This window comes from Schistocerca piceifrons, chromosome 1, assembly GCF_021461385.2.
Source record: "Schistocerca piceifrons isolate TAMUIC-IGC-003096 chromosome 1, iqSchPice1.1, whole genome shotgun sequence".
Classification (NCBI taxonomy): domain Eukaryota; kingdom Metazoa; phylum Arthropoda; class Insecta; order Orthoptera; family Acrididae; genus Schistocerca; species Schistocerca piceifrons.
The window spans coordinates 671,355,993-671,380,971 of NC_060138.1; the positions used below are offsets into that span (position 1 = coordinate 671,355,993).

General features: G+C 39.0%; 1 protein-coding gene across 1 annotated transcript in view; it reads right to left on the bottom strand.

The window, feature by feature from the left end:
• Positions 1-5,789: 5,789 nt before the first annotated feature.
• The window catches only part of LOC124786728 (protein CLP1 homolog), a 64,386-nt gene continuing 45,196 nt past the window's right edge, over positions 5,790-24,979 (bottom strand). The window contains exons 7-9 of the mRNA XM_047254286.1: positions 20,479-20,572; positions 10,295-10,420; positions 5,790-7,192 (exon numbers count right to left, since the gene is read on the bottom strand). Of these exons, the coding sequence (XP_047110242.1) occupies positions 10,309-10,420; positions 20,479-20,572 (206 nt within the window). The 3' untranslated portion in view covers positions 5,790-7,192; positions 10,295-10,308. The remainder of the gene's footprint in view (positions 7,193-10,294; positions 10,421-20,478; positions 20,573-24,979) is intronic.

Consider the following 24,979-nt stretch of genomic DNA (forward strand, 5'->3'; position numbering starts at 1 on the left):
ACCAGGTGACGCTGCTATTGCCTGGATGGGTTTATATCAATAGTAGGTTGGTAGGTATAATGTTCTGGCTGATCAGTGTGTGTAAAGCTGTTGAACAGATATCAAGGTTTTTTTGATAAAACTTATTGTTGGGTTTCACAATGAACTAAATAATGGATTATTGATAGACCTTGGGCTGCTGTAGTGGAACAACATAAAAAAAGGTAGAGAGAGACAAATGACTTCCTCACTTTGTGGAGATCGAAAAGCTTCTCCGAGCTGCATCAAGGAAGAATCCAGTGGCAATGATGCCTAACCAACCACAGAATTGCTGTTATATAATATAAATGTAATGGTAACCATAGTGTCAGGATTATGCAGATAGAAGAAATTATTGGAGAAGTAGCCACAAGTGAAATACGAGTAACTTGGAAGAAGTTCTCAATGTTTGGGATCGTGTATCAAAACTGTGCTGAATAGAACTGGAAAAAAAATTGCAGTAAAAGAAAATGTAACATGGTATATTTGGGTCAGATGAGAACCACATTATCTGGCACAAAAACAACCCAAATAAAGGGCAAACATTAAATCCCAACTTTGGAGTAAATACATTCAGCAGATTGTAATTCACACAATTCAGAAAACAAGGAGACAGAACTATCACACATTCAGTTTGACAAATCACTCATCCAAGCTGCTGACCAGAATAAAATATAAAAAACTGGAAATTAAAATTGAGGGTACGTTAGTCATCTAACAGGAAAGGTGAAGTTCTGCTTTATAGTGGAAGCAAGACTTTAAGAAAAATCAAGATATTTTCATAGGGTTTTTCAAGCTAAATACGTCATTCAACATTGTAAAATGGCACAAGGTGTTTGAAATCATCACAAAACTAGCTATAAGCTACATGGAAAGACAGGTAAAGTACAAAGTGTACAAGAACCAAGACATAAGAATAAGAGACCAAGAAAGGAGTTCTTGGATTAGAATCGGTGTAAAGCAGGCAAGCAGTCTCTCTCTCTCTCTCTCTTCTACTGTTCAACCTGTATAACTCAGGAAAAAAACACAGTTCTTTGAGAAAGAAATTTCTAAGAATTATAGTGCTACCTCACAGCTTACTATAAAAGTGGACCAGGGTGCAGCAGTCAGTCATATGAAATCGCAATGATGCCATCAAGGAAAGTTGACATATTTCAGTTCATGCCAGAACATGGCACATAAACAGTCTGATATTCCTCAACTAAGGAAACAGTTGTTGGACTCCATCCATTGAGATTGCTCTGGCTTGAGGAATTGAGACGATAGGATGACTGTAGCCATGCCACCGCATCATTCACATAGAGCTGCCTGCAAGAGCTGTGTGGAAGGTCACTTCCTGACACTTATACATCATCAATAAATGTATTGGATGAGTGGGTCTGGAGTTGGATTTTTGGAGTCTATCTAATGCTGCCATATCCTAAGCTCCTGCTCTGCACTCTAATGCACGGCTGCTGCCAACATTTAGTTCCCAACCATCACCTGCATGGTTGATGTCAGTTGACAATCTTAATTATACCTATAGCCACATGGGACATTATAATCTGGTGTCAGAAGTGGCAAGAAGCATCAGGTCTGGAGCTCCTGTGGAGATCAGCAGCAGCAGTATTTGCAGCACTGTCACAGTGCAATGGATGTCCTTGTGTATTGCACTTCCCTTGGTTTTTTGGCACAGTCTAAACTGATTACAGAAATTAAGAAAGAATGCAGGCACTGCAGCAGAGCAGGCAGTTTTGTAGTCATAATTAAACTTTTACTTAATGAGGTAGCAAGTCAGAAAGAAAGTGAGAAAGTAGAAGTTCCAGATAGTACTGCTCCAAAAGCCTTACAGCTGGAGTGTTAACCTAGTTATCCTGTTCTCTATAATGCCTCAGGAAAATGCAATGTTTTTTGAGAATTTGCAAGTGACAACTACTTTGTGAAAATTGAATGAAGGTTGTTCATTTATCAGGTGCCAGGAAAAACTGAGGGAAGCAGGCACCTTTGACAATTATGGGTAGGTTATTGGAATGCTATCAATTCGAGAACATGAGTTGGTGGTACAGTTCTACCAAGAATAGCATTGAAGGTCTTGAGGCAATCATGGATTACATATGGGGAGTAAATGCTAAGCTCTGTGAACTCACAAATACGGAAGTGAGAATGACAATACTAGCCATGAAGCAGAGCAGCAAGCATTTGATGGCTTTCTGGTTTGATTGCCAGCAGAGTACTGCTCTAAGTAAGGGCAGAATCCCTACAGACTTCATCATTTGCGAAGACTGAGTATTGCTCAAAGCCTAGGAAAAAGAGGAATGTTTTCCATGTAAAGGCAAAATGCTACAGTTACAGATGAATGGGACACACTCCCCACTGCAATAGCTGTAGGAGACATGGCATGCCAAACAACAGTGTGGGGGACATTTCCAGAGGCAGAGTGAAATGGATGTGAATGTGAAATAGATAAAAATGGCCCACGGATTGAGGTTGTTAAGACGGAATGGTGTCAGTCTGGCCACTGGATAGCGCTCACAATAAATATGACTACTACAGTGCTTGGTGGAAGTGGCAGAATTTTGTGTGGTGGGTGAAGGGTGAGGAATCAACTGTTTCTTAGATGTATGTTCACAGATATCAATAATTACTACTCATTTGTTGTTTGGATCTGGCAATATGGGCCTACTCGAGTAAAAGACATGTGGAGTGGGTGGAAGTAAAATAAGCACTGGGCTGCACATTGGCAGATATTTAGATTACCAGGAATAGCTTCCAGGCATGGACAGAAGTACTTCCCTGGGTGAGGAGTGGTTATGACACCATTCTCAAAGTATATTTCATAGTACTATATTAGGACAGCTCATCATCTTAAGTTTCACTCCATCAACAGCAGTTACATCTAGGCACTTGGGGACCCAGCTAAACTATGAGCTTGGTTCCTTTAGCTCCCCACAAAAGATCCCGTAAAAAATGGGAAGATATTCTGCATGGTTGTTGGAACCAAACTGCTAGCAAAGGAATTATTTGTTGCAGACGTCCTGGCAGAAAATGAGGAACTGAACACAAGGAAATGTTTTGTGCGATGAAGTACACTTTGTGTGATTCCAGCTTTACGAGGCCTGGGGAGTTGACAATTCTGGTGAAGAGGCCTCATTAACGGGTGGATCTAGTAGAAGTGGACTCACATTCCACAATGGAACTGCAGCTGCTGGTTTGTTAAAATTCTAAGAGATCAGACACATTCAGGGGCAAGTGCTAAAGCAAATATACAATTCGATGAAGACCTTTGATTCGTATCAGCTGAGGAATAGGGCAAAGCCTGACACTGGAAGAAGCATGCACTTAAAAGGAAGTGGGGGAGGAACCATATGGTGCAGGCTATGAAACACTCACTGAAGTGGAGAATGTTGTGTTGGGCAGTGTGCTCAGCAACTGGGTGGTCCAGCTGTCTATTGTCCATAGTTTGTCAATGGCCATTCATGTAGACAGACAGCTTGTTGGTTGTCATGCCCACGTAGAATGCAGCACAGTGGCAGAATACCACTGTGGAAGGGGTGGAAAGGATAGTGGGAAGGATAGACATCCTCCCACCACTGCCTACTCCTACCCGGCCACAAACATCACCTATCCCCTCAAGGCAGGACTATCTGCAAAAACAATCATGTTATCTACAAACTAAGTTGCAACCACTGTGCTGTGTTCTATGTGGGCATGCCAACCAACAAGCTGTCGGCATGAATGGCCACTGACACACTATGGACAATATACAGCTGGACCACCCAGGTGCTGAGCACGCTATCCAACACAGCGTTTTTCACTTCCAATGACTGCTTCACAGCCTTTGCCCTCTGGATCCTTTCTACCAACACCAGCTTTTCTGAACTGTGCAGATGGGAACACTCCACAATATACCACTACATTCCTGTAACCTGACTGGCCTCTACCTTCGTTAATCGCTATATTTCACCCCCCTATCCCCTTACCTGCTCCCACTCTAGCACTACACAGCCTTCTATTCTAACAATGCACCCACAGAGCATTTACTTCTCTCCATTCAAAATTAAACTGAAATAAATTTACTGAATGCGAAGAACTTGGTGTCTGCTACATTAGGTACAGATGTTCTACATGTTGGTGGCATATGAAAATTCGTGTCGAACTGGGACCTGGACCCAGATTTGTCGATGTCATGAGCGGTAAGCAGGAAATCCAATTTCAAGTCCCAGTCCATCACAAAGTTTCACGTCATCAACAGGTAGAACATCTGTACCTAATACAGCTGACACAAAGTTATTAGCAGTCAGCAAATTTATTTCGATCTGTTTTATTATTGTTCATGTAACTGAATGGTCAATATGTTTCTGTATTGGCATAGAAGCAACAAGACCATAGTTGGCAAGTGTACTGGACTGAGGTGTGTGTGTGTGTGTGTGTGTGTGTGTGTGTGTGTGTGTGTGTATTTGACATCGACTTTATAAAGGTAGAAGCTTCAGTAGCTAGAGAACATAAAAATTTAGATAAACATTAAATAAGTGGTACTTCATATTGTCACTTCTGATTTAAATTGAAAACTATTTCAACAGTTTAATAATTACAGCAATACAAAGTCTGTTGGACATCAAAGTCCAAGAACTAAAACATTTCTTTTTGCTGAGAGCCAATTTAGCTATTTCCTCCAATGTGACTTCTAAATCTTGGTTAAGTTTCACATATATTTTTACATTTAAACACGACACCTTTGTCTCCAAAGAGAAGTTAGAGTATTTGAAGTGGGACATAGAAATGAAGCTATGATAAGGTAATTAGAACCCCAGGAATGACACGCCTGAAACAGAAACTATGATTCATTTTACACTCTCCTGAATTCACTTTCATCTACAAAACTAGCAATCTTAACAACACATGTTACTAAGCATCATGCAGTGAATTTGTACAGTTTATGACAAAATATTCAGTACACGGGGTCAGAAAATATTGTTATTAGAGATCTGCTTTCTGTTGACATGATGTAAATGCAAGATCTGATATCTGCAGCACACGAGAGTTTGGCAAAATTATCTAAGATAGTTGTAAAACATAGGTTTGAGGAGTAAAATAACGTGAATTGTTGGATTTTTTAATATGGGAACTGTCACTCTTTAGCAAAGAAACAACTGAAAGTTATGACACCACTTGTGTGAAAATGCATTTTCTGGCCTGGTTTATGTGAAAACTAAATAAAGGACAAGATTAAAAATGATGAACATAATTTCAGGTTACACTTGTAAGGAATTCAAACTGACCGTAGTAAGCTTGTTAATGAGACACAAGATAAATTTTCTCAATTTTTTTACCTGTAATACATGCAATCACCACCAATAACTTAGCATTGCATTTAATATAGATGTATAATAAATTGTTATGTTGGATCAATGATTACCATCAATGATTTATTAAGGTGTAAAAATGGAACAATTGTATCCAAGGATGATAGTTCTGGTTGGCTAGAATTACTAATCTTTTTTGTTGGTAGGACAAGGACATTGTACATTCAGCAGCCACCTTTTTCCTGTCTGCAAGCCAGCTAGAGTGAATTATATCCCACGTTGAATTAATAAATTTAAAAAACATTTGGAGCATTTACGAAGAAGATTATCTGCATTGTTTTTTTAGCAGGATGTTTCTTCTCCTGTGACTGAGTAAACCCAATAACAACCTTTTTGAATATTAAGATACATGTGTGGCATTTTGTACATTCGTTTGCCAGTTCTTAGTCATTTAATGTGTAGTTAGGTAAATGCAAAACAAAGACGACATTAACAAATAAGTGTTTATTTCATTTGTTTTCCAAAATTAATTACAAAAATATAAATACACAGATAGTCATAAATATAAATTTCATCACAGTGTAAACAGCTTTATGTACATATTCAATGACAACAACAAAATTATTTTAAAATCTTTGTACATAATTACCACCATATTACACTCTGTCTCTTATATTTATCAGAGTGATAAAAATTTCTCTCAGTGTTACATTTTTGTACCAAGACACATAGTAGCCCTGCATGAGACACACAGAGTTTAGTTATTACATTACATTTCCACACAAGAACACCAGTGAATACACCAATACACATATGAACCAGCAGTATTACATTTTCTCCTGTGTAAGGAAAGTAAACTGGTTTTGTTCTCTCATTCCCAAGGAGAATAAAATGTTCTCTTTTTTTTTTTTTTTAACGTTTGTCAATGATCATATGCTAGAAAAGTCTAGATCCAGATAAATTACAACAATATATACAGTGTACAACACTTAGATATACCTAAATCACTCATCCTCAAAATGTACATTGTGTTACAAGTCACATTAGGCTTCTGCTTCCTTTGAAATAGGAACAAAATCACTGTGCTATTCGAACAAACAAAGTGTGACACATTGTATAATGAATTCTGTGGACTGTTCCACACTTAGAAGACTCCATTTGAATCTTAAAGTGAATGGTATTGGGAGAGGAGAGGTGGAGAGTGAGTGCAAAATGTGTGTAAAAGAATGGATTAAACAGTTAACAGACCATATAAATGGAAATTATTTTTGCATAACTATCCTTCTTCAATAAAATTATTTTTAATCCACTTTGTAAATCTCAGAGACAAAAATGGAGACTGACAAAATTCACACATTTTTTTTAATGCAAACAAAAGCTTTGTATTAAATGGTTCTGTGTCACTGTTGTTCTGCATGAACAGACTGTAATTAGTGAACTACTTTGCTGCATTTTATTTTTAATGGAGTAAAAAGATGATGCACAATGGAACCTTCTTCACACTTTAACTGTGTCTAATTGGTCTAGTCTCTGTGTACAGTTAGTGACAATGTTATAGACCTCCAAAAAAATATAAAAATTGTGGGCCAGTGCAAGGTAGAGGGAAAATACTGTAATTCTACTTGGTAATACTGTGATCCACTCATGTGTAGTGCATCATTCATAAAATGAATACATATTTTGCTTCTAAATGATATCTTATCACTCAAAGCTAAATCAAGTGCCACATAATTACTGATAATCACATTCATTATAACTTCAATTCTTTCCACCATTCTCAACAATTTGTGGCCTGCTTATTGCTGTCCTTGTGCCACTTTAATAGTCTCCAAGCTTTTGTAGTTTTGAACTCTTACTCTAGGTGACATATGATTCTGCATCCACAGTTGGTTCTGTAAAAGAAATAACAATAAAAAATACAAAATCACCATTCATCAAAAATAAAATGAATGGTACACGATTAAAACATACAAGCAGCACAATATTTTGACAAGTGGTATGTAAAGCCATGCCTCAATATACATTTAACTTTAAGAGCAATCACAGCCCGACTTTGAGAAATCAGCAGCGTGCATTGAAAGTTACTTCAGTTTTGTGTCTGATAAATTATGAAACATTAACCTGATGGTACTTTACCACCACATAATCATACATATAACTACAGCATCACTACTTCTAAATGTTATGTTACTAAGACAAGTGCTCTCTCATTATCCTCGCACTCTTCTGTATTACAACAATATGGTTCATGTTAGTTTACCATTGTTAATGGTTACTAAGCTCCATGTATATGAATTGAATTACTTAAAGAAATACAGCAACAAGGCACTTTTTAAATAGCTCATCATGCCAAGCCATGTTTTGGGCTTTCACCTATCTTCATCGGAGAAATAAATTTATACATTCATCAATACAACTTTTTACCAACTGCATTCTGAATTCTGCAGCTGCCTTTTATTCTGTAATTTGTGACTCCTTTCGCTGACTTTATATGCAGAGTGCAAACACTTTTAGGCTCAGGGCATTAGTGATCTTAAAGGTAGATACTACTCACAGGGGGAGAAAAAGCCGTGTATATTTATGCAAATCCCTTATATTACATGCACTTGCTTACCATGTATCAGTGCTATGAAAATGAACAAATATATATTTAAACAATTTTGAAACTTCCTGGCAGATTAAAACTGTGTGCCGGGCCAAGACTTGAACCCGGGACCTTTGCCTTTCGCGGGCAAGAGCTCTACCAACTGAGCTACCCAAGCACGACTCATGGCCCGTCCTCCCAGCTTTACTTCTGCCAGGAGTCGTGCTTGCGTAGCTCAGTTGGTAGAGCACTTGCCCGCGAAAGGCAAAGGTCCCGAGTTCGAGTCTCGGCCTGGCACACAGTTTTAATCTGCCAGGAAGTTTCATATCAGTGCACACTCTGCTGCAGAGTGTTGGGTGAAACCGATGTGAAGTTAATGATATAAACTAAGGTGTAAAAATTCAAGTTCCAACACAAAAAGTGATAGATATGAAAGCTAGTTCTGTCATGTGTGACTGTGTAAGAGCTCTCAACAAAGAGAGGTGTACTGAACATTGGAGTGTACTGGGTTTGAGTTGTTTAGTTGAACCACAGTAACATTCTCTGTGTAAAGAAACTATGTGGTGACGGGAACAACCAGTTCTGTATGCACTGAAATGTGAAAAACATCATAGAGGAACTGGCACTACCACGTAATTCACTTGATTAACATGTTTTGCTATAGTATGAACAGTGCAGACCAATTTAAGTGATTAATAAGATTACAACAATTACTTTATTAAATTCAATGAAGTCATATTTGAGGAAGAGTGTTCTAACCCACTGTGAACTACTAAAAGGAATGGTCCAACTCACTGCAAAGTTGGAGGATGTGTAGAACAGTGGAACCATAATATGTGATTAAGATTGCACAGAGATACGTGCATGTAGGACCAGCAACTCAGTCTTTTGTGTGACTGTACAGGTCAGTGTTATGCCCCACATAAACAGTGAAGAGCCATCAAAACACGTGGAAATATGTGAGCAAGTGTCGGAATTACTAGTCAATGTCAAAGTGCACAATATCAACATGAGAGCGAGTTTGAACAGGGCAGAACGACTGGTCTCCAGGAAACAGGTTTTTCATTAATGGGACACTGCAGCTCCTATAGGGCATACTACTACAACAGTGATGTGTTTCTGGAACTGGAAGACAGTCCTACACATCAATGTGTGGGTACTTGAGCACACAAAGTGACCACAATGTAGGATAAAAACTAAGAGAACAGTCTCATTAACAGTGTTGACTTCACAGTGGATCACTGCAAAGTGTGTGGTCACGTCTGCATTGACAGTATATGCCATATGCTGAGGAGTTGACTTGTGGAATTCATGCCATTATGTTGGCTCCTACTGAAAAGATGAGCTTGTGAATAACAGCTCACTGCTGGTGGATGGAAAAACGAAGTGTTTTCTGATGAGTCCCACTTCAACTTGTCCAACAGTGATGGCTGTGTACATGTTACAACACTAATGTGGTGAGTGCAACTGGGCGGACTGCATTTTGAGCGATGTAGGAGACTAATACCTAATGTGATGGTTTGGAATCCCGTTGCCTATAACAAGTGACCTTGTCTCTTACTTTGTGAAGGCAGCTGGAATAGCATCCACCAGATCAGTAGATTTTATAGCCTGATGCACTACCCAACATGCAGGCAGCTTTACATGCCATATTTCAGCAGGACAAGGTCCAGCCATGTGTGGCATGTTCTTTGAAGAACAACAGGTACCACTGCTCTCCTGAGCTGCATGTTCACCCGACAAGTCACCCTTCGAATAAGTCTGGGTTGATCGGCAACTTGCTCATGCCACCACTGGTGTTGCTTTTGAACACGCCTACCAACCATGTGGCAGTGTACACTCTGGCAACTTTTCCAAGCCCTCTTTGATTCCATGCCATGATATCTGGAGGCTAAGATTGTAGCACATAGTGGCTTCACACTGTACTGCACTCTAAAGTTCACAATGCATGTATAGTTCTGCAATCCTAATCATCTGTGTATTGTCATGTCCATCTATGGAATAAATTTCATTGTAACTGCATGTCGTCTTCTTGGTGTTCCAATGTTCATACACAGTAGTGTACTTTACAGCACCTGTTTTTGAGTATGTTGTGCAGTGAAAGAGTGGGAGACAAACTAGGAGCAACTGTCAAGTGCTGCAGGTAGGTTTTTCCATTAGGCACCTGTCAGAACTACAACAGTAATATATGAATGTAGTGTTGCGTCTAATGGTGAATGTAAGAACCTTCACAGTGTCAACCAGCTGGGTCTACTATAGAAAAGAAAAGTTACTGAAATAGAAACCCCACCCCCCTCCACTCCCCACCTAACCAATCACATGCAACAGAGCCAACTGAATAAAGTCTGATGAAACGAAACAAAGGTATCCGTTGCAGTATGCGTAAAAAGAGTTACACATTTCCACTTACCGTAACACCTAATGTCAGTGGCTGTCCATGAATTGTACTTCAGATAACAGCAATAAAGTCTTTGGAAGTGGCCTCGGCTGGGGGCTCAGCACTGTCAAACTTTGCCTTTCCATGTCAACATTTGTTCTGGAACACACACAGAAGATATTTCAATGACGACTGAAATATATGCATTCAAGTACATGAGATTACAATTTAATGAAATTGGAGCATTAAGATACTGTCTTTTACAACACGTACAATGGTTGCAAAACTTAAGGAAAAAAATAACTTTTGCATGATGCATCATTGCCAAGAAAGATAGCTTGACCATATCTAAAAAGAATCGTTACAGTATGGTGCAAAAGACAACTGAAAGAAATATGCAATTTGACAAGCAGAAATGACATATTCAATGACAATAATTATACTGAGGCCAACATGATTCACAATAGTTCCCTGGACATTACAAATGGTGTGACAGGGAGAGTGTGTGATCACTATGGATGGCAATGTATGCTCTGCAAAGTGCCCCCATGCTGGTCACAGGGTTGGTAAGGAGTTCTTGTGGTAGAGTGTTCCACTCCTCCAAAAGCATGGCTGATGACTGCTGGATGGCCATTAGTGCATGTTGAAATGCTGCAATCTGTTTTTCCAATACACTCCACATGTGCACAAAGGGACTTAAATCAAGGGGAATGGGCAGGCCAGTCCATTTTGAGAATATCTTCTCATTCTAATAGCTTCTCTGCTTAAGGTGTTTAATGTCACACACTGTCACACATAAAAATGAAGCCTGGGCTGAATGCACACAAGAAAAGATACACATGCAGGAAGAATACAGTGTCACAATAACACCGACTGGTGACCTAATGGGTTCAAAGATATGGAAATCATTATGCCCATCCAACATTATGCCTCCCCAAATTATATAGCACCTGGACCACCAAAACTATCATGCTCAACATGTTCCTGGGTGCGTTACTTGTTCTCACATCTAATCAATATATCCAGGGTATATTCAGAATTTCATTTTTATGGATGACAATGCATGACCACATTGACCAGCACAGGTGGAGGAGCTCTTTGAACAAAAAGATATTTGGCAAAGGGACTGGCTAGCCCATTCTTTCGAACTAAATAGCATCAAACACATACGTTATACATTGGGGAGATGTACTGCAGCACATCCACAAGCACCAACAACCATTCAGCGGTTGTCAAGTGTGGTGGTGGAGGAATGGAGAACCCTACCACAAGGACTATCTACCAACCTTGTAGCCAGCATGTTTCAGAGCATGCTTTGCTGTTTGTAATTATCACATGCCCTATTAAGAATCATGTCCCACATTTTGTAATGCCCAGAGGTTCTTCATGAATTGTGGTGACTTAAGGATAATTACTGTCTTTTAATAAATGTGTCATTTCTGTTTGTCTCATTGCCTAGTTCTTTCAGTTACCTTCTTTATTACACCAAAGCAGTTCTTTCTATGTAGGGTCTATGTGAAAGGCATGCTCAAGAGGGACAACTCTGCCAGGTATCATCATCTAAAATTAGAAGAAGAAATCATTCTTTCATGCCTCTAAGGAGGGAAGGGAGATCAGAGTTTAGTGTTCAATAGATTAAGTCATTATAGGTGGAACACAAGCTTTGATTTGGAGAAGGAATCATCATATTATTTGGATTACAAGATTCACAAAAACAGGGAAAACACAAATCTGGGTGACATAACAGTGATTCAAACCATCACCCTCCCAAATGCGTGTCACATCTTTATGATCAGTGCAATTCAAGACAGATATGGAACTTGGGAATGTTATTTAAACAGCCAGTTTCAAATAAATTAATCTGATTATGAAGAGTATTTCTCTCATATCAATTTTGGAAAATTGCATATCATTTACTAGTTCCATTTGCCATCTTCTAAAGTGTGTAGTTACTAGTTCTCTGGGAATGTTTCTTTCTTTAAACAATGGAAATGCATGTTGGTAATACAGATACGTAATAACAATAGACATAAATTTCGGTGCTTTTAGTTTGTTATTTGAATTCGCATAAATGTCAACCAATATGATGATTTAAATGCAGTATCCTCCCTCCTTTAAGTACCACATGATGTAATTTTAGGTTATAAATTGTACCATGGCAAAACACTAACAAATTTGTAACACATTATTTAAATTATCAACTTACAATATTATTTTTTAATTTTAGCCCTAAAATTAGTTGCGAGAACTTCATTAAATTCACTTGTGTCCAAAATTGACAAACTGGAACAAAGAAAACCAGTTTCATCTTTCTATCTTTCTTTAATTAGATATATTTAAGCACACATGTACAATACAAGATGTAATGTTACATTTTATATGTCAAAGGCACATTCACTACGACAAAAAGATGGATAAATATCAAACACGAGTCTGCTACACTTCCATAAGCCTGTAAAGAATACTAGCTCTTCATAATACAATGTGCAAGGATGTAGTCTGGAAGCCTGTGACAAAAAAGTGCAACTATTGTATACTACTTGGCATTTTAGTATGTTATTGCTGACGACTTAACAAAAATCTATTACCAAAAATGTTGGATTATGGGACCCACGAGGCCCAAGCACTTTCAAATGTGTCATAAATGTGCTTTTTAGAAATACTTTATACTAGATAAAACTTTTTTATGTATTATTCACAATATAAACTGTCCACAGAAAATGTCAGCAAGAACCCAACTGGAACTAACACTATCAGAAATGTTCAAAAAGGTGTCAAAAGTGTACGTGTTTTAACTATTTTATACTCTTTGAAATCTTTATCTTCCTTTTTCTTCATTCTCAACAAATTATTATTATTATTATTGAAAAAAAAATTAATTAAAATTTTCAAGTTCCAACAGTCAGCAACACCTAAAGCAAAAATGCATGCATGTTGTACACCAAACCTAAGTTTAATTGTTTTTTCATACTGTTTCAAACATTTATGAAGATAAAAAACATCTATTCTTAATCTAAGTTACTTTTTTAGTATTTGCAATGCAATGTTGGTACTATTAACAACATTTGTTACAATGTGTATTACGTGAATAGTATACAGACTCCTGATTTTTTTCTATCAAAATTTTATATTGTTAAAAAGTGTCGGTATAAGGTAGTTTTCAGATTTTATATTTTACGACACATCTGAAAGTGCATGGGCATCATATGTCCCAATTCAAAACTGTTTAATAATAGGTTTTTGTTAGTTAAGTTGTCAATGACAATAACATTAAAATACTAAGCAGTATAAAATAGTTGCATCTTTCCTGAGAGGAGGCTCTCAGATTAATCCTTAAATTGCCTCCCAACAAATATGACTGATTTCTACTAAAATCTGAGCTTTTGACATGATCCATCATTACCTCGGACATGAAATAAACTGAGAGTCAAATAAGTAACAAAATCACACAGATGTAAATGATGTAGTACTGCTCATTGGCGCCAATGAAGAAATGTTTCTGCACTTCAATTTCCAAGTCCTCTTTGTTGACTGAATCCTAAAGTTGAAGTGTACAGCTTGTGACTATTCATCAAGATACATTCACATGCACCATGTGTGTGTGTGTGTGTGTGTGTGTGTGTGTGTGTGTGTGTTCTCTTTTCTGATGAAAGCTTTGGCCAAAAGCTAAATATGTAACAGCCTTTTTTTGTTGTTTATGCCTGTAAGTCAATGTGTCATCTTTATGGTGATTAGTGATCCATCCTTTCCCTTGTATTGTTAATATCTGTCAATGTTTACTCAGAACTCAAAACTCCTTGTAATAACTGAACATCGTATACTGACAGCTTGGTTCTTCTGTCATGGACACACACTCCTGCAGTACCAACAACTCCACTGATTTACAGATCAGAACACTGATACAAACTACAAGGTGGAGCAAATGGGGGTACTGATGTGGCAGACAGCTCGGACAATGCAGTTTCAGTTGCTGTGGAGCATAGCTCATCATGTATTTGCGGTCTAGCGGTTCTTTAGAAACAATGATTCCGTCATCGTGATTCACCAGCTTTTCTATCAAATGTTGGACAGTGAATTTCAGTCAAAAATTGAAACACTATACTGCAATGGGTTGCAGCATTTCGAAGTACTGCATCTATGATGAAAAAGAAACCACTAGCCTTCACCATTCAGTTCACGCTCTAGAAAACATAGACAATGTGAGAGCGGCAGTTCCTGCTAGTCCAAAATGATCTGCTAGGCGAGAAGCTGTATTGCTGGGTGTGTCACGTCATTCCCTTCTTTGCATCTTACATGTGGGCTCAAGATTAAGAAAAAGTTTTGGCATAGCGGATGCTATTTTAACAGAAGATACAGATGTCCCAGTATTCAGGAGTGATGAAGCCCATTTTCATCTGGATGGTTATGTTAATGTAGCGAACTGTCAATACCGGGCATCGGAGAACAAAGGACACCACCAAAAACCTTTCCACAGCTCAAAAGTAACAGTTTTGTGTGGTATCTCCAAGATAGGGATTGTTGGACCTCACTTTTTGGAAGACAAGAGGAACCACAGTTACTGTTATATCAGCACACTACTATGTCGATATGTTAAACAACTTCCTTTACCCAGAACTTGAAACGTGTCGAGTGAACATGATAGATATGTGGTTCCAACAGAATAGTGCCACAGCTCACATGGCAAGAACATCCATGGAAGTGGTTCGACAAATATTCCTTGGCCCCCACGTTTACCCGATCTGTTACTTCTTTTACCGGGCCTACTTGAAATCGGAAATCGGTATGAACAAGTCCTGCACAATCGATGACCTCAAGGTTTCCATTCATCACGTAACTGAAGCTGTGCCAAATGAAATGTTGGAGAGAGCCATGTGTAGCTTTTAGGAGAAGATCCAAATTTGTGTCCAGCAAGGAGGACATAATCTCAATGAAATTATTTTCCAAACCTAATTCAGGTATGTAGATTTCGAAAGTGCAATAAAAGTACTATTACTGAATGTAATATTTTTTTTTAAACAAAACCGGTTTCTATTATTCAATACTGAAAAACTTGCATTTCCTTTCGTCCATTCTGTATAATGCTCCCAACATGTCTATCATCAGTTTTCCTGCCAATATCAAACAACGGAAAATCCAGGATGGCACGTAACAATATTTTGAAAAGGATAGTTGCTAATCACGACACAGTGGAGATACTGAGTTGCAGACAGGCACAATAAAAAGTGAGCTTGCTGCCAACATGGCTTTTGTCGGAAACACACACACACACACACACACACACACACACACACACACACACACACACAAGCAAACGTAACTCACACACACATGACCACAGTCACTGGCTGCTGAGGCCATGTGGGCATGTCCATGTGAGTTGTGTTTGCATCAGTGTGTATCTGTATGTTGTCTATTTCTGATGAAGGTCTTGTTCCACAAAATTTCGGAGAACTGCCGGATGTTTGTAACTTCCTGCCACAATATTTCGGCGCAGAGTCTTATGGCCATCTTCTGGTGATACTGGCCCGCCAGCACATGCGTGGTGGATTCACTTGGCATTGCACGTGTGCTAGTTGAGCACATTTGATTCTGCTGCACCATGAGCCCTCCATGGTGAAAACTCACTGCATCGATATCAATTCGATTGTCTTCCTGGGGTTCCATCATAGAACTACGCTGGCTATGGAGGACATGAAGTTTTTCAACGATTGGATTCCATGCCGAATTCAACTGAAAACCACTGTCTCCATTAATAAGAGACTCACTGTCAGACAGTCGCATTTCCATGGATTCATTAATAAAAGAACTCCAAAAGTTAGATATATGGGCCACAATATTTGTCTCACTGTAGTTGATGACATGACCAGTGGAAATACAGTGTTCAGTGATGGCAATATTACAAGGCTGAAGAAGGCGAGTATGCTGCTGATTTTCTACGATGCAATCCTGCACAGTGCATGTCACTTGCTCTATATAAGATTTGTCGCATTCACACAGAATCCTGTAAACACCTGCCTTACGCAGCTCTAAGTAATCTTTGACAGACCCCCAACAGCAACGAAATTTTTGCAGAAGGGCGAAAGATCGCTTTCACTTTATATTTTCTTAGTATTCTGCCTATTTGCCCTGAAATATTACCAATATATGGTAAATAGGCAGTCGTTTTAATGGCCTCTTCCTCTTCTTTGCTCCGTCGTTTACGGGTCTGCAGCGCTTTCTCCACTTGCTGATACGAATACCCATTCTTCAGAAATACAATCTACAGGAGCTTCAGTTCTGTTTGCAAACTATCGGTGTCAGAGGTGACGTGTGCTCGGTGAATCAATGTCTTCAAACACCCATTGTTTGTGCCGGATGGTGGCAACTAGCGGCTTGTAAGTAAAGGTCTGTGTGAGTGGATTTTCTATATACTGAATGACCATGTGTGCCATCACTCTTATGTCGCACCAAGACATCTAGAAACAACAGGCAACCCTCCTTCCCCAACTCCATAGTAAATAAATCGGTCAAAGGTAATGCTACTGTTTTAATACTACAGGAGGACTATATTAATAAGACCTATGTTTTATTAAGTGACTCAACATATCGCAAAATTGATAAGGGTCCTACAACCCGAGTGGTTCGGAAAACAGCAGAACTTCTTACTAACAGTTCCTTAGCAAAGGAGGTGATTAATAAACTGAAACCAAATTGTTCAGTTCCACCTAGGCTATATGGATTGCCGAAGATCCACACGGATAATGTGCCATTACGTCCAATTGTGAGTAATATTGGAACAGCGAAGTATTTTGGCGTCTTTGCTCAAGCCAACGGTAGGTAAATGTTCACATCACATAAAGAACTGTAGTGATTTCATCAGCAGACTTAAGTTACTGCAGCTGCAAAGTTATGACTTGTTGGTCAGTTTCGATGTAATTTCACTTTTCACAAATGTACCTCTTGTGGACTCACTACATCTCAATGGCAATAGGTTTGGAGCTGACATAACAGCACTGTTTGAGCACTCCCTCTCCTATAATTATTTTTTGTTGAACAACAAGTTTTGTGAACAGTCAGACTGTCTGCCATGGGGAGTCCTTTGTCTTCCCTGGTGGCCAATCTTTTTCTGGAAGAATTTGAGGAGTGAGCACTCGCCTCAGCCACTTTTAAACCAACAGTATTTTGGTGATATGTTGATGTTACTTTTATAGTTTGGCGTCATGGTTTGCATTATCTGTGAGAGTTCTTACAACTATGGAGTTGGAGGAGGAGGGTTGCCTGCTGTTTTTAGATGTCTTGGTGTGACATAAGAGCGATGGCACACGTGGTCATTCAGTATATAGAAAGCCCACTCACACAGACCTTTACTTGCAAGGCGCTGATTGCCAACATCTGGCACAAACGATAGGTGTTTTGAAGACATTGATTCACCGAGCCCACGTCATCTCTGACTACGATAGTTTGCAAACGGAACTGGAGCACATGCAGATTCTATTTTTGAAGTGGAGAGAGCACTGCAGACCTGTAAACGGCGGAGCAAAGAAGAGGAAGAGGCCTTTAAAACGACTGCCTATTTAACATATATTGGTAATATTTCACGGCAAATAGGCAGAATACTAAGAATATATAAAGTGAAAGCGATCTTTCGCCCTCCTGCAAAATTTTCGTTGCTGTTGGGGTCTGTCAAAGATGACCAAGAGCTGCGCAAGGCAGGTGTTTACAGGACTCTGTGTGAATGCGGCAAATCTTATATAGGGCACATAACATGTACTGTGCAGGATCGCACTGGAGAACATCATCAGCGGCATACTCACCTTCTTCAGCCTTGTACGACTGCCATCACTGAATACTGTATTTCCACTGGTCATGGCATCAACAACAGTGAGACAAATATTGTGACCCACATGTCTAACTTTTAGAGTTCTATTATTAATGAATCCATGGAAATATAACTATCTGACAGTCAGTCTCTTAATAATTGAGACGGTGGTTTTCAGTTGAATTTGGCATGGAATCCAATCGTTGAGAAACTTCGTGTCCTCCATAGCCAGCATACTTCCATAATGGAACTGCAGGAAGAAAATTTAATTGATATGAAAGCGGCGAGTTTTCAATACACAGAGCTCGCGGCGCAGCAGAATCAAACGCGCTCAAGCAGTGCACGTGCAATACCAAATGAATCCATCACGCACGTGCCAACGAGGCCTTAAATACCAGAGCTCAGTGCGTTTTTGCCAGCATCGTCTGAAGATGGCCAGAAGACTCTGCGCCGAAATATTGTGGGAGGAAGGTACAAATATCCGGCAGTTCTCCTGAAATAGTGTGGAACAATATGCATGCCGAGGAAGTTTCAAATCTCACGAAGGCCTTGTTGGCTGAAAGCTCAGTTTCTGATAGTTCTTCCCACATCTATTTCATACTTGGTTCAGACTAAATGCCAATCACTGGATATTAAATAAACTAACTTTTATATGTGAACAGAACTCAACTCACCCTCTTCATCTGTCAGTCTATGTTATAATAAACTTGAACAAACATAAGGAAAAGGTAAGATTGCTACTTATCATAAAGATGACACCTTAAGTTGCTGATAGTAACAATTACAAGATACTTCTCAATGACAATTAAGGTAGCTGTGCCTGTCTGCAACTTAATGTGTCATCTTTACAGTACACAGCAATCTATCTTTCCATTACATTGTTGGTATTCCAACCCGGAGTTTCCATTGTTTGATTATACCAGATTTGGTTGCTTGTGCAATTTTTTGTAGCACACAGTTTAAAAATTTACACACATAGTGTTCTAATACTTGCAGTCATTGTAATACAGTTTCACATCACAGGCATTTCCATGTCTCATAAAATCAATACACATGGTATTCTATGGGTTATATTTCACAGCTGTCATCAAACAGCAGTCTTCTGATAGATCACATTTCGCACATGAGCATTTGCATGCAAACTATAGGTGTTCCCACAATCTTAGCACAATGCTAAATGAATTTCCAATTCAACCACAACATCAATTGCAGTTCAAATAGCGTGTGAATGCAGACAACTCTCATTGTGTAGCAGCAGAACTGAGGCATACTAAAAAAGAACTATGATGTGGCAGCAGAGTCTATGAATCGTAATTACAATCTGCATAAGGTGCAAGCATGTAAGCTGAGTCACTTTATTTGCATATCCATATACTTTTCAATTGCTCCACAATACAGTGAGTGGTTGTCTCCATTATCTGTATCCACTTATGATTTTCCAGGATCACTTTAACTATGGTACACCTTTCTTCCAGTTTACCTACCACACTATTGCTTTCAAACTACATGTACACAAAACCACATTAAAAAACCTAACTCACTAGCCCTCTCATATTGTGCTCAGCAACTTGTCAGGCAAGTGATATTAAACGCATATATTCCTTACAAGGCAGCTATATTAGATACCCCACATCCCACTGGCCAACATATTTCTCTGGCAGTCAGTTACATAGCATTTGAAATATGGCAAATGCTGTTAAGCACGGTTACACGTACAAGGACAACTCAATATAATTACCTATTGCCTTGGAGAGAAACAATCAGTAAATGCACTGTGAAATTTAACTGATACAGCATGTAACTGTTCTGGACCACAAATAAGAGAATTTGCCACTCTGAATTTGTTTGATACCCTTTTAATATTCTGCAGTGTCAAAGGCATTGAGGTTAGTTATGGTTTAATGCTGTTCAATGACTTTCAATGTTGTCTTGTGTTAAACTTGAAATACTCAGCAAGCATTTCAAATGAAACTTATTTCTGATTACACTATTTGTACTTATCAAAATCACAATATAAATTTCTTCACCTCTTTAACTCTGCTATCATCATCTTGGTATTACTTCACATTTACAACTGTGGTTCAGAAAAAAAATGTAACTTAATTTTCCAGTAACATTTACTAACAACCAAATAAGATTTTTTCTTGGAAATACACCATTTAGAACTGTTTAAGTTCGACTACAATATCATTTTCTTCAAATTAATGTAATTAATTATTAACTCTCTGAATAGTTTAAGTGAAGGATCTGTCCAAAAACTAGTAAAGTCTTCATTATTTTTGTGTGCCTATCAATAACACATCATTTCTATTGTTTAGTCAGTTGTTACCTTTACTCGTACATTATTTACATTCTCCCAGAACTTTCCATACCATAATTATTAACAAAGTCTGACTTCGTAACATACTTCTATACTTACACACATATAAAACCTGCAACATTACTGTGAATGACATCATCATCTGTAGAGGCAGCGAAGCTAACAGCAAGCAAATGATGCAACAGATTAGGTCCTGAAAGCAAGAGATTTGCAATTTTATAAGTCCAATCTTACAACAGCATCAGATAACATTTTGGAGAAGGCTCTGTATAATTCAAAGTTAATCATATTCTTACTGGAGGAGCACCTGGTCACAAAATTAAGTAAAGAATTAAATGTACTGAATGTGACTGCGACAAGACATATACATTTCTGGAACATTTTGGCATCTGTATCTTTGCCCCTTTAAATTAAAAAAATCAAGTTGTAGCTTGTAAATAACATGTAATTAATGTTTCTCTTTACTCTAGTATTTGAGTGTAATGCTGACATTTAAAACTCAATGCATCAGTATGTAAAATAAATTTATTGCTTTAAATTATAAAGTCTCTGGAAAAATAACTTGTGATTATTATCTAATAAACAAAGTTTTCTAGAATTCGCTTTTTTTTTCAGCCACACTCAAAAAGTTACAGATTCTACTGTATTTTTTAAATTGTGGACGTCAGTCCTTTTTGAGTTTTCTGTTACATAGCTGCCCCTCTTCTGTATCAAGAAGACCATTCACAGAATAATTGTCAAACTAGAGTGTGCATGCGCACGCAAGTGACCCCCCCCCCCCCTCACACACACACACACACACACACACACACACACACAGGGCTGCAATTCGGTAGATGGACTAAGGTGGGGTGGTAATTCTGTCAGTTGGGGTGAGTAGAGGGAGAGAGGTGGGAGGCAAGAAGTAGGGTTGAGAGTAGATAGCTAGCAGCTCAGTGGGAAGCAGCTTGTTTCCTGGCTCAGAATGTTGGAAGGAGAGGTGGCAGGTGCACAACATGCCTCGCTCCAGCACCTGCTGCTCCTCCCTATCGTATTCCTAGCCATCAAACCAGCTGCCTCCCTCTGAACTCCTAGTTATCCGGCCCCCCTTCCTGCCTCTATCTCCCTTGCCTGTACCTGTGTGTGTGTGTGTGTGTGTGTGTGTGTGTGTGTGCGCGCACTCTAGTACAACAAAGTTTCCTTTCTCTTTTGTGTATACCTGTTGACAACTCAACACTTCCGTTATTCGGCGAGTGATATCTTATGTTTAGTTACGGAGTTACAGCTACTACAACTTCGCTAATATGAAGCCATTGCAAAACTGTACAAGGCTAAAATAAAGCACGATTTCTATTTATTTTGCTGTTATTGATCTGATGAATCTAATAAAACATGTCCTAGATGTATATCTGAAGTAGTTTGCCAGAACATCCAGAGAAGCAAAGAAGTAATTTTGTAAAATTTTTAATTTATTTGCTACTTGGCCCAACCTTTTTTTAAATTCCAGAGAATTGCACAAAGTTTTCAACAGAAGTTGTAGAGAACTTAATTTTGGAAAAAATGATGGTAATAACATTAACTGAAACTGTATGAATGTGTCACAATCTGCTTCTATTAATATCATAGCACATGTGAATTCATGTTAAACCGGAAAAAACATAGCTCAGAATTAAGGAAGTTGTACAGTATACATACAATTTCACAATACATTAACAATAAATGTTCAAAAATGTCTCCACCGAGTTCAATGCATTTTGCTGCATGTGCATGAACAGATTTGGTTGCCTGTTTCAGTATCACAGGGTTCTTCTTAATTACTTAATGCGAGCAAGTAATGCCTCACATGTATTGACTTTGTCCTCATAAACTATGTCTTTCATCCATCCCCATACACAAAAATTCATTGGTGTTATAAATAGGGCGATCTGGGTAGCCACAGAAGTGTAGTACCATGAACAATCCATTTCTGTGGAAAATGTTCATTTAAATGTGTACTTGTATAATAATCTTTGCTTCTCTGAATGTTCTGGTAAACTACTGCAGACACACGTCTATGACATGTTTTATTACATTCAGCAAACCAATAACAATAAAATAAATGGAAATTGTGCTTTACTTTAACTTCTTACAGTTTTACGATGGCTTCATATTTGGGAAGCTGCTAAATTTCAGGTGAAATCTTTTATTAGCTGCAAATCCGTAACTAAACATTTGTGGACCTATGTTTATATGAACATTTTCCTTTAGTACTACTTGTAGAATAACTATTGAAATATTTGCATATCTTCGTGAATCACCCTGTATATATAACATATCTTTCTTTCATTTTACAACAATAACTGAACTTTCATCTGTCAGTTACCAAATACAGAAAAGTTTCAGGGACCCAGGCCTGCCAACCCAAAGTTTGGTACAGATTTATTGATGACATCTTCATGATCTGGACTCACAGTGAAGAAGAACTCCAGAATTTCCTCTCCAACCCTCAACTCCTTTGGTTCCATCAGATTCACCTGGTCCTACTCCAAATCCCATGCCACTTTCCTTGACGTTGACCTCCATATGTCCAATGGCCAGCTTCACACGTCCGTCCACATCAAACCCACCAACAAGCAACAGTACCTCCATTATGACAGCTGCCACCCATTCCACATCAAACGGTCCCTTCCCTACAGCCTAGGTCTTCGTGGCAAACGAATCTGCTCCAGTCCGGAATCCCTGAACCATTACACCAACAACCTGAAAACAGCTTTCACATCCCGCAACTGCCCTCCCGACCTGGTACAGAAGCAAATAACCAGAGCCACTTCCTCATCCCCTCAAACCCAGAACCTCCCACAGAAGAACCACAAAAGTGCCCCACTTGTGACAGGATACTTTCCGGGACTGGATCAGACTCTGAATGTGGCTCTCCAGCAGGGATACGACTTCCTCAAATCCTGCCCTGAAATGAGATCCATCCTTCATGAAATCCTCCCCACTCCACCAAGAGTGTCTTTCCGCCATCCACCTAACCTTCGTAACCTCTTGGTTCATCCCTACGAAATCCCCAAACCACCTTCCCTACCCTCTGGCTCCACCCTTGTAATTGCCCCCAGTGTAAAACCTGTCCCATGCACCCTCCCACCACCACCTACTCCAGTCCTGTAACCCGGAAGGTGTACACGATCAAAGGCAGAGCCACGTGTGAAAGCACCCAAGTGATTTACCAACTGACCTGCCTACACTGTGAAGCTTTCTATGTGGGAATGACCAGCAACAAACTGTCCATTCGCATGAATGGACACAGGCAGACAGTGTCTGTTGGTAATGATGATCACCCTGTGGCTAAACATGCCTTGGTGCACGGCCAGCACATCTTGGCACAGTGTTACACCGTCCGGGTTATCTGGATACTTCCCACTAACACCAACCTGTCAGAACTCCGGAGATGGGAACTTGCCCTTCAGTATATCCTCTCTTCCCGTTATCCACCAGGCCTCAATCTCCGCTAATTTCAAGTTGCCGCCACTCATACCTCACCTGTCTTTCAACAACATCTTTGCCTCTTTACTTCCGCCTCGACTGACATCTCTGCCCAAACTCTTTGCCTTTACAAATTTCTGCTTGTGTCTGTGTATGTGCGGATGTATGTATGTGTGTGTGCGAGTGTATACCCCTTTTTTCCCCCTAAGGTAAGTCTTTCCGCTCCCGGGATTGGAATGACTCCTTACCCTCTCCCTTAAAACCCACATCCTTTCGTCTTTCCCTCTCCTTCCCTCTTTCCTGATGAGGCAACAGTTTGTTGCGAAAGCTTGAATTTTGTGTGTATGTATGTGTCTGTTTGTGTTTCTATCGACCTGCCAGTGCTTTCGTATGGTAAGTCACATCATCTTTGTTTTTAAATATAGAAACAATAATCATATAGGAGTGACTTTACTACTTACAATATAGAACAATACTCCTATGTTTTGTAAATAAACATTCCTTCTTTAGAGAAGAAAGAGGGGAGAAATTGGTTGAGTGACGTTAGAAAAAGGGATGGAGAGGTGTAGAAGATCAATCATATCCTCATTTAATGGGCGCCCACACGTGATAAGGAGTGGGGCAAAGACGAAAAAGGAAAAGGTGTCAAAGAGGGAGAGGGAGAAAGGTCGGATATAGTGTATTATTAAGAATTATGCTACTTTCAGTTCAGAGATGATAGAAAGGGCAGAGTAAGAAATACGATTATAAGAGGAAGATAATATGAAAAGTGGGAAGTATAATGAAATTAAGAAATTTCCATTCCATCAGTAGAAACAAAATTGGCATTCTACAGGTCAGAGCGTGGAACATTAGGCCCAATTCACACAGAAATGGTGTGGCATGGATGTTGATGGCGGTGAGTCAGGGACGTGATACAAACAGGACATGAACAATGATCAGAATATATTGGTTTCATCAGACAAAGATATTGATGCAGTGGATCTTTTGTAACTTGTAAATGTTGAGCAAGATACTGGGTACATCCATTATTGATGAAAAAAGGGAAGAAATACGGCACATCCGACATAATGAAAGAACTGATTATGTATTTCAAATGTTTCCACCATTTTTACAGAATGTCTCAAAACCATTTCTATATTGTCTTAAACAAAGT